The sequence below is a fragment of the Paroedura picta genome, chromosome 3, assembly GCF_049243985.1.
Source record: "Paroedura picta isolate Pp20150507F chromosome 3, Ppicta_v3.0, whole genome shotgun sequence".
Taxonomy (NCBI): Eukaryota; Metazoa; Chordata; class Lepidosauria; order Squamata; family Gekkonidae; genus Paroedura; species Paroedura picta.
Genome location: NC_135371.1, coordinates 134,254,692 through 134,274,336, shown reverse-complemented (window position 1 = coordinate 134,274,336; position 19,645 = coordinate 134,254,692). Strand labels below are relative to the sequence as shown.

The 19,645-nt window shown below is 41.5% G+C and overlaps 1 protein-coding gene across 6 annotated transcripts in view; it reads left to right on the top strand.

The window, feature by feature from the left end:
• The window catches only part of SPAG9 (sperm associated antigen 9), a 116,514-nt gene that overhangs the window by 28,471 nt on the left and 68,398 nt on the right, over positions 1-19,645 (top strand). For 4 of the 6 annotated variants that reach the window (XR_013229439.1, XM_077327984.1, XM_077327985.1 and 1 more), the window contains exons 4-5: positions 7,456-7,550; positions 12,569-12,725. Coding sequence is in view for 5 of the 6 variants with exons in the window: in XM_077327984.1 (XP_077184099.1) it covers positions 7,456-7,550; positions 12,569-12,725 (252 nt within the window). In the remaining variant the exon portion in view is untranslated. Of the gene's footprint in view, positions 1-7,455; positions 7,551-8,066; positions 8,444-12,568; positions 12,726-19,645 lie in introns of those variants that run through there. The other 2 variants (XM_077327988.1, XM_077327987.1) reach the window with 1 other exon arrangement.

Sequence of the window (19,645 nt, the reverse complement as noted above, 5' to 3'; positions counted from 1 at the left end):
CCTTGTTTGTGGTTTTTCTTCCTTATAACTGATTATTATTGTAACAAATGATTTTATAGTCCTTAACATGGAAAATTGTTGTGAACCTATTTCCCCACAGTATATAATAAAATTAAAGTGAATATTGGCAAATCAAAGTCTTGTTTCTTTGAGTTAAACAACACTCATGATGTCAGCAAAAATGTTGAAAGGATAAATTATGTATTTGTTTCAGTTTGGCACTAATAGTATCTTCTGTTGTGGTTTGGAGCTGAAGTGGCCTGAGGACTGGAAAAACAACCTTTTGGCATATTGAATACCCACAGTGTGATCTGCTATGATGCTATATCCTGCTATCAGTTGGTTAAATGCAGGAATGTATATTTTTAAAAATTAAAGTGCTTCTGTGCCTTTCTACCAAATTCAGGTTCCCTACAGTGCCAAACATAAAAATATTTCAAGCACTGAAGCATTTCAAGTATTAAAAATGATTTAAAATGCATCTTTAACCGCTCCTGTGGAGCAGATAAAATAAAGCCCTAAGGGCTATTGGAGAGGAGTTAGGGCGGGCTCTGTCCGTGATAAAAACGTGGAGGGGCGAATCTGATTCGCCCCTCCGAGTGCCACTCAAGGGCCATGTGGCCTTGCCCCCCAAAGAACTTGCTGCGCTGAAGGACACACTGCCTTCGCCCACGGTGAGTCCTCCTGCCTTCCCATCGCCCTGGGGAAAGGAGCCGGGATGCCACGTCGAAGACGCGTCATCCCTGCTCTTTTCCCTCCCCCCCAAACACACTACATGGCCGCACGATGCTAACTACCCCCCCTCCATCCCCACACCCCTTCCTGCCCCACCGCCGCTCCCCTCCCTTAAAATACCCCCCCACACACACTCACCCGCCCGCCGGCCGCTAACCCCCCACCCTCCCCGCCCCCCACCACAGCTTCCCACGTTTTGAGCACACACACACACACACACCTGCATGCACACCATCCGATCACCCTCCCCAGACCCCTTCCCGGCCCGACACGAAGCCCCAACAACCAGCCGCCGCCTATCGCCCAGCCCCGCCCTTCCAGCCTCACCGACACAACTCTCACCTTACCCCGGTCCTCCGCAGCCCTGGCCCTTCCCTTCCATTTCGCCTGTGCCGGCCCGCTCTGCCCAGCTGCTCCCATGGCCCTGGAATGAACCAGGTTTGTGCAGAGTCACGCGCATGCCTGGTTGCAGGGCCCAACGTGCTGCCCCGGCTCTGCCCCCCTGCTGCTGCACACATGCCCGGAATCCCAAGCATGCGTCCTTCCCCTCCCCGTTGCTCGCCCCGCCCCCAGCCCATGCTGCACTGCTTCCCTGCCTTCCCCTAAAAGCTGCCGCCGAACACTACACCGCTTCCTCCCTCCAACGCCCTACCAGAACACTTCTCCCAATGCCCAACCTCTGCCCATTTTTATAAATGGGCTTTATCCCTAGTGTATATATAAAATACTTAAACAAATGCATAAAAGCACATGAACAGAGAGGAAGTCTTCAGCTGCTGGTGGAAGACAGTGATAAAGGGAGATATATGAACTTTCCTGAGGAGAAATTTCTATTTATTTATTGATGATGATGATGATGATGATTATTATTGTGCCATGACAAAGACTACCTTTGGGTTGCCACCTATTTAACCTGAGATGTCAAGGGCACTCATGGAGTTAGCATGTTGTTAGAGATGCACTTGTTATTTATTTATTTATTTATTTTTATTTTCTTAGATTTTTATACCACCCTCCCATACATAGGAACCACCCTCCCATACATTGTTGAATACATAGAACATCATACATTAATAACAGTCACAACAATATATCAATAACAGTTCTAACAGTGAATATAAGTTTAACAGGTTATCATAATTAACTCATTGAACAGCTTTAATAGAACAACATCAACAGAACCCTTAGGGAGGTCAGAACCTTCAGGTTATGGAGGGTATGACTTGAGGGGGACTGCCGGATGTTTATAGGTTGGATTAACCTCAGTTGAATGCTTAGTGGAGGAGCTCCCTTTTGCAGGCCCTGAGGAATTCTGGGAGCGTGGTCAGGGCCTTCTGTCCCGCCACTCCCGTTGACCAGCTTGTGGTGACTAACAATTCAAAAATTGAAACCCATTTTAAACCCCCTTACAATAATATCAAAACATTGCCAACATTTAAGCCTCCCCCCCCTTTTTTTTTTTGAGATTTCAGGGTTTTCTGTGAATGTGAGGTTTTTCGTTGGTTTTCAAAGATTTTGCTTGTCTGTTCACAGCTCCAATCACCAGATTTAAGTATCCTTAGATTTCAGCAATTTTACTATAATAGTTTCTTTTATATCCCACCCTTTCCTGGTTGGATCGGGGGGGGGGGTAAGAAAGTTAAACTATCAGCTCAAAATTAAATTACGTATATAATAAAACATTAGTCAATTATAGGTTTAAAATAAGTTAAAATTATTTTTAAAAAATTTTTAGTGCATGTTGGATGAATTTGAAGGCTTGATGGGTTCTCATGCAGGGAGGGCAGCATCTATCTGATGTTATTTCTGCAATCTTAGGCCTGAATAGAATCCATCCTCCATCTATATACATAAAATCGTGACCATACACCCTGACAAAATGCTGAAGGTTCCAAAGAGTTCTATTGGTGGAATCTCCTCCACTCAGGGCTGCTCTTGCTCAGGATTCCACACCCACCCCTTCAGGCTTGCTGTGAAGGGAGCCTCTAACAGCCCTTGACTGAGGTGAGAGACACATTTACAAGAGCAACTCAGGGGAGTCGGTGGGCATGGGCATGCTTTCCTTTTGAGTGGAGGAAGCTTTCCCCTTCTGCCTATCTATTGCTGACAGGGAGGCCTCAGAAAAGCCCCGTCTCACTTAAAATGCTGCTGTGGCTGGCCTCGCTGCTGGAGGGAAGCCACAGCTAAGTCATGCGTGTCTCTTCACCACTCTTTGAGCATTTAAGGCCTACCACGCAAGGTTGTTGTGCAGATGAAACTGGATACTGTTGTGGGGGCTATTTTGCCTCCTGTTTTATCTGCACAACAACCCTGTGCGGTAGGCCTCAAGTGTTTCATCTTCACAGCAACCTGTGTGGGTGAATCAAATGTTTCTTTTGCACAGCAGCACTGTCCACCTTCCAAAACAGCCATGAGAGCTGATCTTTATAGTCTGGAGCTGTAATTCCAGGAGATCTCCAGACCCCACCTGGAGGTTGGCTTCCCCTGGGTTGAGGTCTGGAGGTGTGGCCTCAAAATGGTACAATGCCTCAGAGCCCTACCCTCCAGAAGAGGATTTTTTTGCCTGCAGAGTTGATCGTAATAGTCTAGAAATGAGCAGCAATAGTGGAGTCAATGGTAGAGGTGTCCCTTACCAGCAAGAGTTTATATTTTTGGTGCAAACAGACAGACCAACTGGTTAGTAGCGACAATGGTAGAGGCATCCTTTAACAGCAACAGTTTGTATATTTTGGCGCAAACAGGCAGGCAGGCAGGCCAATGGGATAATAGAGATGATTGGTAGAAGCTTGCAGGCTGAAGTTGGGGTGGAGTGGCAGAGGTGTGTCCCACCTAGGCTGTGAGCTCTGGCCAGCCCATACTAGCAATATTATTTTTTGGCATAGCCAGGCAGACAGATCAGCAAGGGTTCCGTGAGTCTGGAAAGTGCAGATAGCTCTGCATACGGAATTTTTAGACCCTGTAACTGTAAATGGTGAACAAGCAACTGGCTGGAGAGACATAGGGGCTGAAGTGATTTTGCTCAAGCCTGGCCTGATAAATAAAAATGAGAATTTGCCATGAAGGTCCTATGAAATAAAAGGCATAAGTGGCCCAGAATTTCAAGTGGAGTTAGCTTGGAAGTTCACATACAAAGGATGTTGGCTGAATGAGTTGGAGTGGAATGCAGGGAGCCCCTGCTCTCAGCTCTTCTGGGAGCTCATTCCACTAGATTCGGGAGGGGTTGAGTTTTGAACAACTCTGCTTGAGCCAGCTATCTTCAGCTTCCAAACATCTGGCGAATGGTCCCGGGGGGTGGGTGGGATCCGGCTGGCTATCTATGAAGAGATAAAGCTGGGTGTCATCCACATACTGATGACAACCCAGCCTAAAACTCCGTACCAGTTGGGCCAGAGGTTGTATAAAGATGTTTAACAAAGTGGAGGAGAGCACTGCCTCTGTGGGGACCCCACATGGGAGTCGGAAGGGGCACGACGTCTCATCTCCCACTGCTACCCATGTGTTCAGTTTTACAGGAAGGAGAGCAGCTATTGTAAGGCTGTCCCACATATCCTCGTCCCAGTGAGGCGGTGGACAGAGAGCTCGCGGTCAACCACATTAGTGCAGCTGACAGATCTAACATGAGGGTGGCTGAATCAACTGACTCAGCCAACATCGGAGATAATCTGTCAACACCATCTCTACCCTGTAGCCAGGACGGAAGCCCAACTGGTATGGCTCGAGTGACGAAGTTTCTTCCCAGAAAACTAAGAGCTGGTCCACGGCAGCCCTTTCAACCATCTTACCCAGAAACACAAGATGCAAGACTGGTTGGTAACTGGTCATGTCCCATGGATCCACTGATGGTTTCTTGAGGAGAGGGCGAACTACTGCCTCCTTCAGCAACTCAGGGAACTCTCCAATAGACAAGGTTGATAATATCCCTGAGTTGACTTCCTATCTGCTGGCCACCCTCTTTGAGCAGTCAAGACGGACAGGGATCTAGGGGCCACTTTTTACCCACACTATCAGTTACACTTTTCTAACTTATACAAATCTACCAAGATGACAAGGAGACTGGAGGCAAAAATGTCTGCCTTTCTCCCAAGGATGAAGCGAGAATCATGAAGCAACAATATCTGGCCCCAGGATTTACAGCCCTCTCTCCCTCTGACTAACAAGATCATACGTGTGATCAAAACAATATATATATAAACAAGCATAACATATTACAGCCAATAATTGAATTCCATGATGGTTCAAGCACCCAGTAACATGGCAATGGGTATAGCCTTCTGATATTGAGGCAACTGCCAGAGCCATTAAGAGTTCCATGGTGGTGGTAGAATAGAGCTGCCATGTTGTCTGTGCAGGTAAGAAATCTGCACATGTATGCAAATAAGTGCCCCAGAGTCTCATAAGTACCCAATAAGCTGGGGCAATAGCAGAATGACTTGTGAATGTTAACTTTAGATTCCCACCTGACCAATTGAAAGGATGAGCCCTTTCATTTGCTGCAGGGATTAAGCCAGGAGATGGTTAGTCACCAGATTTTCAATTCAATAAAAGTGATCCTATAGTTGTTATTCATTCCTATGTTCTTGGCCATCACTGGAGGTTAGGAGGATCTGAATCCTGGTATTCATGACATTGGCAATGGGATATTTTAGATTTCTGATATTTTTGGTGTGCTAATATGGATGTGCTTGTATTAATTTTTTGCCATTGTAGATTTTAACTCATTTTGACTTCCCAATTAAATCAGAATTTATTCTAACGCAGCTACCATCCTTTCTCTTCTCTCTGTCTAAATAAACCTTTCTTTTACTTGGAATGTTGCTGTTGTGTTTTTACTAAGCTGTGCCCTGGAAACTCCTTAGCTATCTCAGGGAAGCTGGCTTTAGCTCAAGTCAGGCTGCTGCTGAGGATCCTGAATCAATGAAGAGGTGCAGCTGCAGACATCTATCAAAATCCTTTATCTGGTGCCAGTGATCCCCCAACCTCTATTGCTTGGGAATTCCCAGCATTCTTTGTCCCTATATCCTACCATAGGTGACCACAAATGTGCCATACCATATTTGGGTAAGCAAGGTATCTACTTGCTTTTTGTATCACTGTGTAGATGATTTGATTGATCTGCATTTCTTATCATTGCTGTGACTAAACCTAGTATCTTGATTCAAATTAAAAAGTTGTCATATATACTAATAAAGGTAGAAGTATGCATTCTGTGGATCAAAAGTAACTGGTAATAGAACTTGAGAAAGTACTTTCCAGTATTCAAAACTGGCTCAGAAACTCTCATGTGTCTAGTCATGACACACACAATTTTATAGATGTGGGGGCTATTTAAATACTGACTCTTATTTGTTCACTTTTCACACTTTTATCAAAGGCTTGTATGTTATATTCAATTGCTTATAAACTAGTAGGAAGCCTATTTTAAACACAGGTGGGGGGGCCTGTTCCCCCAGCTCCCCTGGCATCCAGGGAGCTGGCGGGGGGGGGGAGGCACAGATTGCAGCCACACAGTCTCCTGCTCCTTCCCTGGCAGCCAGGAGAGCTACGGGCATGGTAGGATCAGGGTGGAGCATGCACCTGGATTTTTGCTGCCTTTCCGGAGGGCTGGGGGCATAGTGGGGCGAAGCACACACTGTCTTCCCACAGCCTTTCCCAGAGGCCAGGAGGACTGTATTTGTGACAGGGTTGGGGTGGAGTGTGCACCCAGCTTCCAACCACCTTCCTTGGTGACCAGGAAAATGGCAAGAGTGGCTGGGGTGAGGAAGAGGCTGGTGGCACCCCCCACCCTGCACGGAGGCCAGCCAGAATCGCAAACAACCAAGGTCGAGACTGGCGGTGGTGCCTGGCCCTCATGGAGGTGGGGAAGAGCCTCTGATTGGCTCTCAGAGTCCCCTCCTAGTGGGAGCCAATCAGAGGCCCACTGGTGCTTTCTGTTTGCATGGCAGTTCCTCTGAGTGGCCCTTGGGTGGGCCTTCCTCCCGAGGACCAATCAGAGGGCCCAAATGTCATTGGAAATACCTATCCCATTTTATTGCATGATTATGATATGATATACAATATATGATACATAATTATTTCAGAAATTATTCTAAAATTTGCTTAATACCATAGTTATATTTGTGAATATATGCTCTGAAGCTTGCATTAAAATAATTTTAGTTTCCAGTGTCATGTGTATTCTAAATGATAGCCAAAATCAAGATTTAACTAAAACAAGGAATTAGTGTGCATAAGTTTATGCTGCAAATACGCATTTTGTGTGTTTCTCATCTAACTGTGGAATCCCTCTTTCATTCAATCACTGGGTGCCTATTGGATCTTTTGGTTGCATGTGGTTGACATACTTTTTGTATGTTTTTTACTGTGCTGTTTATGTTTGGAACTGTTAATTGAGAAGAGTAACTGTTGGTGCTTATGCTGCTTTAGTAATCTTGAAAGTCATAAAGACCTCATCAGTGTAAATAATCAGTGATTAATCAGTGTTAAGTGGTTGTATACTATATATTGGGGGAGAAAAATCAGAGTAACATTGGGGCTCTAAGCAAATATTTATTCAATAGTCAAATATTTTACCAGTTTACTTCATGAACTAGCTTAGGTTTGCTATCATATTGGGCAGGGTGGAGGAAAAAAGGCATACGTTTCATTCCTAACCTGTTGAAACAGATATGGAGTAGTTTTAAACATTAATTCTTAGCTTTATATTTTTCTGTTTGCTAACAGATGATTCATAATTACATGGAGCACTTGGAAAGAGCCAAGCTTCACCAACTGACCGGGGGTGATCAACTAGAGCCCATCATGCATGGTAGAATTAGGTAAGCTTTTCACTGGCCTTAATCTGTTTGTATCTTCAAGGCTTTGTGTGGTGTTGTCTTCAGTGATGCTTAGGCTAAATCAGAATTATGTGTGGGTGGCATGTGTGAGGAGAGCAGTATAGGAGCAGGGTGGGTGGAAATGGTTACGCTGTGGACGTAATGGGAGGCCTGGCTGAGATTATCCACTGCTACTATAAGTTTGAGTATATCTTCTTACATCTCTGGTAAGGCAGGTTTTCTCCTTTTGTCACCCAAACCAGCACAAAAGCAGCAATGAAAAGGTTTCCTGCTAAAGGACTTGAAATAATTGAATTACATTTGCATGATTTGTACTTTTGTCCACATGTTCCTGAGACAGCTTCTCTAAGAGAGCTTTGTGACTACATTATGTAGATGTCGGATCTTCCCATCCAATGAACCAGAGCTGAGCTGTAGAGCTTTGAAGTGGCGGGGAGGGGAAAGCCGCTTGCCAGCTTGCTTGTGCCTGTAGGTTGCTGCCTAGATGCCGGGGAGAAGAGAAGCAGCGCTGTGTGGCTTTTTTCCCTTGTTAGGTGGGGGAGGAGAACGGGGTGATGTCATTGCCTTTGGAGCTGCTGCGGAAGAGATTGGAAAGCTGCTGCCGATGGCATTGTTTTTGTGGCAGCGGCTGAATGACAGACTCTCACTACAAAGATACTCCCTTGTCCCCTGTGTAGCCTTGGTTCCTGCATTTCACCATGCCAGTGCAGCGCCATGAGTCCTGGATGCATGCTGCTATTTGTGTTTGGCTTCGTTGGCGGGGCGGTGGTCATTAATTCAGCTATTTTAGTGTCTCTCTCTGTTTTGCTGCTTGTGCACTTTTCTATATCCACTGGCGTGCCAGCTCTGACGCAGAACTTACCAAGGATTCTCAGGTACTCGGGCCACGGATCTTCTGCCAGCTGTATTCTTTGTTCTTTGGCTCCCTGTTATTTCTGTCTTCTTGGGAGAGGAGGTAGTGGGATGGCGATCTCTTCAGTGCTGATTTAAAATCCTTATTTAAACTTAGCATCCATAGGCTGTGTGAGTCCTTGCACTGTGCACTGAAAACAGAAAATGCCATTTTCTTTGTGCTTTTGTTGAGATGGTAACAAAGTCAATTATGTTTTCAAGAACAGGGTTAGCCTTTGCATTACTATACCTTGTATAAACGGCATAAAAAGCTATGGGAAAACATTGTGGACCTAGATTTACATTCACTGTATTGTCAGGTACTTGACTAATTCTGGATAGCCCGGTTGCAGAGGCCTTTCATTTATTCAATCTGCCTTAAAAAAAAAATCCAGAGGATTCTGCAGAATTTGATACCGAAATAGCCTTTCAAAGGCAAAATAGTATAATTGACTCTTTGTAGGGGATATTTTTGTAAAAATTAATAGTTGGAATGCAAATTTATTTTAAGTATTTCAGGTGAGGAAAATATATTTAAACACCTCTATTAAACTCTGTTATAGCTCCTTTCATTCCATCTATTTGCCATTTATGTTCATTGTAAGAGATTCTCAGCCAAACTGTGGTCAGAACTGTAGTATGGCTTTCTGAGAAGTTCTGTTATATTTTAAAGCTTAATATTTGATGTGTTAGGCAGTTTCCTTTTGCATAATATGTTAAGGCAGAGTTGGCATATGTTCTTTAAACAGAGTGCAAGTTTTTATAATTTATAAAGTCCACTGGTATTGATTTTTTCATTGTGGATTATGTAATAGGGAGCAGCGTAGCAGGCCATTTTAAACTTTGGGTTCTTGTTGAATAAAAGTGAAATACGTTGCCTATCTTCAAAAGTTTATCTTACATGTGCTCAGTAGGCACAGTCCATTACACTCTGAAGACCAAGCTTGTGAGTCAGTGTTGGAATGAGGAGGAGCCGCAGCATGGGGTCTTCCGGTTGGTCCTTAGGACCTCTTAGCACAAGAACAGAGACTGTGTGATGCAAGCAGCACTGATGTGGGTCCCATGTAAAAACTCAATCCAATTAGAGTAACTTCAGTGATGATGGAAAATTCAGAATTTTAAAACAAATTCAAATAACTTCTCTGAGTTAACATCTGTTCACTCAAAACCAACAATTTGCAAGAATCCATACTGCCTTCTAGTAAACTTTTTATCCCTTTTAATATAAAAAGTTAAGGGTGCTATGGATAATATGTAAGGAATTTTTAAAGGATTTAGATTAAGTAGGGTCAGAGAAATTCTGTTCATACAAATTTCTCTGAAGTATGAAGAACGTGACTGCATGGCTCCATAGTTGTAGTATTGTAGTAGTGCACGATTAGCCTTCACTTAAGTGAATTAGTGTTGTATGACCTTGTGTTTAATCAGTGGTGTAATTTCAGTTGTGACATCTTCCAGACTCAAAGATGCTTTTAAATATGTGTTTTTGTTTCATATACATATTTTTTAAAATATGGGGAAGAGACAAGTTAACTTGCCACTTAATCTGGCGGTCTTTCCAGTCAAAGTAGCCCTTGTACAGGGAACGTATAATGATTTATTCACTTGCTGGGTGTGATCCAAACATTGTTCTTTTTCCATTCCCTCTGAGTTTATCTTTTTCAGAGAAAATATTTTCTCCCCCCCCTCAAAAGGCAGTGTAGAGCTGATGGGAAAATGCTCTAAACATGCCACTTCTGCCTCAGCCACTAGTTGAGAATCATAGAATCATAGTTAGTATCATAGAATAATAGAGTTGGAAGGGACCTTCTGGGTCATCTAGTCCTACCCCCTGCACTATGCAGGACAGTTGCCTGGTTTATGATTATCCTGTCATGAGTACTTAGCCTATACATTGCTTGTTTTACTTTTCTTTTTCTTGTGATTTCAAGTCGTTCTCCCCCCCAAAAAAACCTATGGAAGTTATGCTAAGTTTTCCCCATTATTTATGTGTATTTTTAAACATATTCTTTGATTCAAGGATACCTCCACTTATTGTTATTATGTAAGAAACTAGGGTTGCTTCTGCACATGCATGATTCCCTATTCTGATCTGACTGATGCTGTGACTGCATTCACCTCAACAGTGCTTCCACGTGGAGAATTACTTGGTGCTTACCTCTCCCATCTGCCATCCCCCTTGCCACTGGCAGACACTTTGTCATTGAAAAATTATCACTAGTTGGGATACCTCTTTTAAAATAAGAAGTATCTTCTTGGCGGAAGGGGAGTGATCCCAGATATTGGCAGGGAGGTGTGAAAACCCACACTTTCGAGATCTGGCAAAACCACAGCAGAGTTGGGGAAGCCCAGAAAGTTGATGGTTGCAACACTGTAGGAATTTATTAAAGGTTATTGCAGGGTAGAGGCAGGTATGTGAATGTTAAAAGCTTGCTTTTGTGCCCTCCTGTATGTACAGGCTACATACATCACTGCATGTATGCAAGATGGTTCATGCTAGTTATTTTGACAAGTCTTACAGGTGCTGAGGTGTCAGAAAAGCAATACAGTTCATAGCATTTGCTTTCAGGACAAGAGGCATTGTTCTGGCATTGTGATACTGGGAAAGATGCTAATAACCACTGATCCCTCCAGGCGGCCAGGTCTAGCCTGAGATGTTAGCATGGGGCACTTTTACTGTAGCAACATTAGTATTGAATACATGTGGTTTAAACATGCTGTTTTACAAATTATTGCACAATGTGCACATACTATGGTATATAGAAAGTACGTGTATGGTTTCTTTGAAGTCTTATCTTAATCCCTGCTCTCCAAATGATAAAAGTTTTCTGTTCTATAATGTGTCAGTCTAAAGTATTTGTCTGTTTCTCTATTTTGTTGTAAAAAGCAACAAATAGTAAAGGACATAGGATATGCATTTGTTCTATATCATTCACCATTTGTTGTCTCTTTTTCTGACTCATTTCTGACTCATTTTTTTGCTTATGTACATCTGAAATAAGTCTTTGCCTTGGCTGTTTTCTTCATGCCACAACATAGCTACAAATGAGGGCTTCAGGTTTTTGTAGTTCTAACTGCTGACAGTGGACATTGTTGGAATACAAACAGTTCCCTGCAAAAGGCACACACCAGATCAGTTTAAACCAGTGATGTAGGTTTTCTGGAAAAGTATGAATTAGAAAATTTGACGGTGGCCTCAATAGTATATAATTGGATTTAGTATGTTTATTCTGATTTATTTGATATAGTTTTAAAAGTGCCCCATGTTAATTTTATATCTCAGTTGCAACAAAACTTGAATTAGAACATTTAATTTGAGGAAAAATAATGTGACTGATATTATAATTAAACGGTTATATGGGAAGTATTGATATCATATTTGCAAAAATATAAGGGAAATAAAGATTTTAGTCCCTTACATTATTTAACTTGAAGAAAAAAAAACCCTGAAAACGGTTGATAAACTAATTTTAGCACACCCGAAGAACTATGTATTATGTAAGCTATGGATGGATATGTAGTTGCCTATGTAGCTATTTCAACAAAATTTTAACTCTGTTCCATGGAGGACATTGGGGTTTCACCTGGGTTTCACTGTCCAACACACATCACATCACTTGTGCTCCTTAATTTCACATCAGGTTGGTGATCATATCCTTTCTACCACATGAAAGGGCACACATAATTTAGCTTTGGTTTTGATTTAAACTGAAGAGACAGGGGAACAGAATCTGGATTATTATATATAATTGTGCCCCTCCCTGTGTTTACAAATCAATAAAGTATACATATACTGTCTCACAAATTCACAGGGATGATCACCTAAATGTTAATTGTAACTCTGAAATGGCCTAGCTTCTCTTAATGGCAATGGCATGTGTTTATTGTTGTTAATTTCATCAAACAATAAAACTTTAGAAATGGAAATTTTCCTGCAAAAAGAAAAAAGCACTGTGAAAATTTACACCCCACATCTCTGTTTTAAAGTAAATCATATAAGAAAACAGCTTTGCAAATAAATATATTTTAATTTTTGTTACTTGCGCTAGTTTTGTGATTCAAAAGTAGATGCAGTATAAGAAACTGATACAAATAATTTTTTCCCCCAGCAAAAAGGAACGTCCTATATCACTGGGCCTCTTTCCACTACCTCCAGGAGATGCACTTCTTACACCTGACACTCAGAGAGGAGCCGTGGAAACTCCTGGGTCAGACAATTGGAAGTTCCATGATCTAAGCCAGCCCCGCTCTCACACCAGCCTAAAGGTGAGTTAGTGGTTTAGAGGGCATTTTCTAATTATGAGCAGTTTAAAAAAATAATTCTTGGGATAACATCATTTATAGATGATACCTATTTCCCCCAATTTTTGTTTTTAGTTTTTACTCTTTTAAATGTGAGTCTCTCCCAGGTAAGCTGCAGGTGAGTATTTTCTGTTCTGAGTCTTGAATGGGTCTGAGGTGGCACTTGGGATTGTGGGAAGCACAAACCCTAACTTCTGGCTTTCTAGGGAAACTTTCTTCTTTTTGTTTTCTAGTGGTATACAGCTTTTTATATGCGTATTGTTATGAATTGACTAAGTGGTTACATTTTTCTGCTGGACTATCAGTGTGATTAGAGTTGTCATTTTGTTTTTTTATATGGGAAAAACAAATGTTGATGGGGTAAAAACAATATCCAAACTTAGTTTAAAAAGCTAAATTAAAAAAATAGTATAAAGAAAAATACTGTGTGTATGTGTGTGTGTATGTACATATACATACATATGTATGTATATATGTATATAAAGTTTCTTTCTTGTAAAGGAATATAAATTGTGCCTGACATTTTTCAGACAGATTTGATATCAGTAGCATAGCATGTCTAAAGACAATTAAGGTCTTTTCCTTTTCCCCCTAAGTTGTACAAACAAGCAGGGCTTAAATGACTTACTAACGTCCATAGTGAAAACTCAGTTTCTTTCACTGTTAAAAATTTTAGACACTTCAAAACTTAAATAATAGAATCAACTATATAGCTTGAGGTATATAGCAACTATATAGTATGATTGCTGTGCAGAGGCAGACAATGGCAAAATATCTCTGAATGTCACTTGCCTTGAAAAATCCTATGCGGAAATTAAAAAAACTGTCCACTAAGCAAATGAAAAAAGAGGTGATCATTTAAACTGTGGTACATTGTTTGGGTAGCATAAATTAGGATTATCTTGTGGAGGGATATCTTTTGGGCTCTGTCTAGGGAATTGTGTAGCTGAATATCGAAATGCACTCAGATGAAAAATATTGTGAAGTAAATTTAACAAAACCAACAGTATATTGAAGACATTCTCCCACTATTCTTCTGTTTCCTGCACCACAGTTTTAAAGAGAGGTGAGAGAGTTATTTGCAGTCTGCTTACATGATGAAATAAAATGTATAATTATTATACTTCTCAGAGAATATAGTGTAGATGCTCCAAAACTTTAAAATGGGTATTGACTTGTATTGTAATAAATCAGGCGAAGTTGTGAAAGGTAATTGGCTAGGAAGAGCAAGTATATGCAAATTTAATAATTACATTATGAAATGCAACAGTACAAAAACGTTATAAACCTCTTTTGTATAAATACCCTCCTGTTCAATAATATAGAAGAGGTTTTCCTTCCCCAACCCCAAACAGGAGAAATAGCATAATCCCAAGAAAAATATTATGGAGTTGTAAATCTTCTGCTCTTGCATTCTGTTGATCTACATGGCTGTTCCTTCTTGGGAAATAGGGGTGAGTAGGAGAACCCAGAATCCTGAGTGGGATTATACACATTCCTGATTACATAGAAGTCAATAAATGATGTTTAAAAATTATACATGGATAAAAACAGCAATGCAACAATTCTAATCAGTAGAATGTTAATTATGCAACTGGGTTAGACCCTTTCTTTGTTCAGTTATTCTAGCTAACTGCTTAGGTTTCCTTGGTTCTTTTTTCTCCTTGGCAGTCAGACCATTTGTTGGAAGCTTTTTGTTTGCTAAAGTCAGTGGTCTGTGTTCTGCATTCTTTCATGGATGCAGTTGGAATACAGAAGCTGAGAAATGTTTGCACAAAGCCAAGTTTTTATTCCCCTGCATGGGTGAGTTCTGGACTGCAGTTTTCTCTCTTTGTGAATCTTCATTAATAAAGAGATGAAATAGAAAAGAAGTACTCAGCTGCATTGCTGAGATTTTTTGTGGGGTAGGAGAAATAAACATGCAAGGGCATGTGAACTAAATAGGGTAGCTAAAAACATCTTCCAGAGGTGCTTTCCTGAGGCATTCTGTGAAGGCAGGTCAATGAATTATAATAGATTGTCCTAAAATTGTAATAATGATTGATTACAACTGCCCTCAGATTGATTGGGCAAATGTGTGTTCAGATCATGCCATACCGACAAGGTTTCTGAGCACCATAAATGACCATGCATTTTAACAATTGGTCACGGATCCAAGTACAGGGAATGGTGATCAGGGATGTGATTGTGGTGTGATACAGAAATATTACTGGACCAGTTGCAAGTGATAACTGCAGTACTATTGTTCAGAAAGTTGATCAGAAAGTACCAATCAGTCACATTTGATTTCAGAATAATAGATTTTGCACAAATGCATGGACTGGTCAAAAGGAAGCTGAAGGAGAGAATCAAGAGAATAAGATATTAACTGAGAGTAACTCTAAAAGACTGCTAACATAGGCAATGATGAAATCCGGAGAGACCTTTCATTTGCTTTAATAAGTGAAAGGTTTATCTAAATGAGATGACAGAAAGGAATACAGGATTATGTTTTGGCCACTGGTTGAACTCAGGCTCTCTCTACTTTCCTCTTTTTTACTGGATTTCTAAAGATGTTGCAAAATGGAGATATAACCCCTTGTTTGATTTTTTTTTTTACCTCCATGAAGGATTGGTCAGTATCCTCATACAATCTATGCTCTACACCAGTGGTTCCCAACCTTTTTATTACCGGGGACCACTCAACGCTTGACAATTTTATTGAGGCCCTGTGGGGGGGAGTAGTTTACTCCTCTACTCTCAACCACTGCCCTGACGCTCTCTGATCGCTATGGTAATGTTTAAACATCCCTTCAAAATATGATACAGACACGCCAGAACAATGAATATAAGGAACATTTTATTTTCATGGAAATTTTAACTCATGACAATGAGAAATCAATGGGAACCCTGAGCTTGTTTCTCTGCAACGAGATAGTCCCATCTGGGAGTGATGGGAGACAATGAAACCCGAAGTGTGTTGTAAAGGGCCGGGGGGGGGGGAGAAGGCGTCCTTTGGGATCCACCTCCAATTAGTTGACGGACCACATGTGGTCCGCGGCCCACAGGTTGGGGATCGCTATTCTACACTGGCCTACCTTTGACCCTAATCTGGAAATTACACCTGGTCCAAAATGCTGCTATGCACCATGGAGGGTACACATAAGACCGGTATTGCGGCAGCTATATTGGCTTCCAGTGAAGTTCTGGGTTTGCTTCAAAGTATTGGTTTTAACCTATAAGGCTATACTTGGTCCAGGCCAGTTGTATCTAAGGGACTGCCTATCTGAATATGTTCCCCAGAGGGGAACTATCCCGCAAACTATCTGATAGTTCCCCAGCCCAAAAGAAGTCCAACTAGCCTCAAGCAGGGCCAGGGCCAGGGCCAGAGTTCCTCTGCCAGGCTTATGGTTGAGGCCTGTTCAGACAAATGAGCAACCAACATATGGGCCTCCCTTGCTGCAACTTGGATACCTCTCATCGTCTTCCCCCAAAAGAAGAACATCAATGAAAACACCACCACAACCTTTAAGACTATACATGGCCTGGGCCCAGTGTACCTTAGGGACTGTCTTTCTCCCTATGCCTCCCGCAGGGCTCTTTGCTCTGTGGGTTTGAATAGGTTGGTGATCCTGGGCTCACGGGCAGTTTGCCTGGCCTCGACCAAGGCCAGGGCATTCTTGGTCCTGGCCCCTGCCTGATAGAATGAGCTCCTGGAAGAACTAAGGGCCCTGTCAGAGCTCTTACAATACAGTACCATACAGACAGAGCTCTTCTGCAAGGCTTTTGCTCAAGGCCAGGCTGATGGAAGATCTTGCTCCTCCATTGGGGGGGGTTCCTCCCCCCAAAAAACCCTAATAAACCATCAGTCTTGGAGACTAATTGTAGATTGGGGAGTCTGATGGGGAGGAATCATCTGTAACTATCTGAAGATGAGATTGTGGAGTTTGATGTTTTTATTTTTAAAATTTTTAAAATGTTGTTAGCTGCCGTGAGCCAACAGGCTGGGAGCGGTGGCCTAAAAGGGGCCTGATAAGGGAAATCAATAAATGTGTTTGGTAAATAATAAAAAAATAAATCCATGCTTGTGGGTTGGTACAGGTTATCTCACAGTGTCTTGAGCACATAGCTGTTCATTGCCATTTGTACCACAGCTCTTTGTTTTGCCATGTTTCTGTGTATATCTACAAGAATACTTGTAGAGAGCTCCCTGTTCCTTTATAAGACAGTTCTGGGTGAAGGTTAATATGGGATGCTAAACAACTATTGGGAAGGTGGTCCTTTGTGGTCTCTGCTTTGGAGAGCTTCATGCTCATCTCCTTCACTTGCCAATCTTCTAGTGTCCAGTGAGGGACTGCACAGAAGCCACAACCGTGAAAACAGAGTTGCACCTTCCTGTGACTGTTATTCGTCAAGTGGTCCTCCTTTCACTCCTCACTTCATGACCTCCTATATTGTTTAGCTGTTTAGCAGAATATCTAACTTGAAAGGAAGGATTACAGTATTGAGGATAGAAAGTCCTTGGGAAGATGATGATTCAACAACTCCTGCCTTGAACCCATGTTGAGTAACCCTATTGCTGACATATCACATGAATTTGACTTGGCACTGTCACTTATAGCTTGCTCTTAGTCTCTTTTGAGGCTTTTTTTCTGAACTGAATTTGCTTTGTAAAAACAATGTTGCTTCAGGTTGCTGCAGGGTGCTGAATTGTTTTGAGAAGATTTTTTATATTGCACCTTATAGAGTTGCCTTAAATAAAGACTGTCTAGCCTCTGATCAGTATAAAAGTTTATATTTGAAGTACCACTTCTGAGTATTGCTTTATTATTAGCAAATATTCTGAAAAACTCTGATGTTTAATATTGAGACCTATTATGCTTATCAATTGAATTTTATAGCTGACCAGTTCTGCTTCAGCAATTTAATCATATTCTGTTCATTTCTAAAGAGTGTGTAACAATACTGCAAGAAATGTGTGCAGGCAGTAAAGTGAGTTTTAGCTAGTTCTTTGGTCCCCCCCCGAAACAGCTGTTCATATCAGTCAGTGAACATTCTAGAGCTTCTTACAGCCCTCTTAAAAATTCAGCTGTCTTCTACATATTGTGCCTTTAGTCAATCAATTTATTTACGGTTGTTTAGGCCAAAGTTTCATGCACACATAAATAACGGTGGTTTACAGTAAAGGAATGTAATACAGAAAAATGAGGTTTGAAATCCACCACCAGTAAAACTTTAGAACTTTAAAACATTAAAAGTCAATATTTATGATGAGCATTAAATTCCATTGACTAAATTACAATATTCAGATTGAATAATACAGGTGCCTTCTGCTTTACAAAAATGCTACATAATTTATAGCAGAGGCGCAGAATTTGGCTGTAAGAAAAGTTACTTGTGTACTTTCATCTTGGAGCAAAAACTTGATCTTTTCTTTTGAGGTGAATCTTAGGTAGTTGTCTAATACCAGTTGAATTAGATTACATCTAATCTAATAGCATAAGGCCTCTTGTGGCGCAGGGTGGTTAGGCAGCCGACATGCTGTCTGAAGCTGTGACCATGAGGCTGGGAGTTTGATCCCAGCAGCCGGCTCAAGGTTGACTCAGCCTTCCATCCTTCCGAGGTCGGTCAAATGAGTACCCAGCTTGCTGGGGGGTAAAATGGTAATGACTAGGGAAGGGAATGGCAAACCACCCTGTATTGAGTCTGCTAAGAAAACGCTAGAGAGCATCACCCCAAGGTTCAGACATGACTAGGTGCTTGCACAGGGGATACCTTTACTTTAACTTTTAATCTAATAGCATTATAAATGGGACAGCAGAATAAGACATGTTCACTTGTCTCTGTCAAACTGCTGTTGCAAAGGCAATATCTTTGAAAGAAAGGTGTTTTCTTACAATGTCCCTTCAGCACAGCTTTAGGCAAAACTAAACACCTCACCTGAGTAAAAGCCCTACTTTGATTACTTAACTCTAGATATTGTGCCATTAGTTCCCTTTTTTCCTTGGAAGTAGCAAAATAAGTTCTTGCTGAAGCATTGGGAATTGACTGGCTTCTAGTTATTTTTTTGATATTGCACACTTCATTTCCCCTGAATGCTCTCCAGTTTGCTTTGCTTTTGTAATTAATTTGTTTCTGAGATTACTAAAATGGAGATGTTTAAAGTAAGGAAGCGAGTCTAATAAATTACATTGAAATGTCCAGTTCAGAATTAGAATACAGATGCATCTAGCATAGATTCTTAATGGCTGAGCTACCCATTACAGGCCGATATATATGGCAGTAGCTGGGCAGCCCTTTTTGAGAAGGAAAAGCTTATTTCTGGACAAGACAGTGGGGAGCAGAAAACCGGAGGGTGGCCTTTTTACTGCATTTCCATCTCATGAAATTTTTCTCCCATTTGAAAAGGACTTCTAGGTTGCAGGTTTGCATTTGTGTGTAATTTGGAAATGTGTGTAGCATGGTTTTTTGCTGAATTTTTCCATGCAATCATGTACATGTGAGGAAAAGTTGATATGAACTCTGCTGTGCAACTTGGTGATTCCAGTGACTGAAGCTGCTGCAGAAAGCACAGCAACATCCACGCAAGTAGGTTAGTGCAGCCAGCCAGGGTTAACCATTCAGTGATCCTTCACTACTTGCTCACCCTCCATGTGGTTCATGCTCATCTTCCATGCTAAATATGCCCATAGAGGCAAGTACACCAAGAAATTCAGAAATGTTAGCTGGCCTTAAGAAAATATTTGTTTCATTCATTTTAGTGAAACTGACTTTCAAGAGTGATTTTAGCCCTGTAAGGCAACAGACTGACAAATGCTTTGTGTGAGTTATAATTAAAAGTTTTTTAAATGTAAAAAGATGAACCATTTTTGTTCAACATTCAGTTATTGATTATATTGCTATCC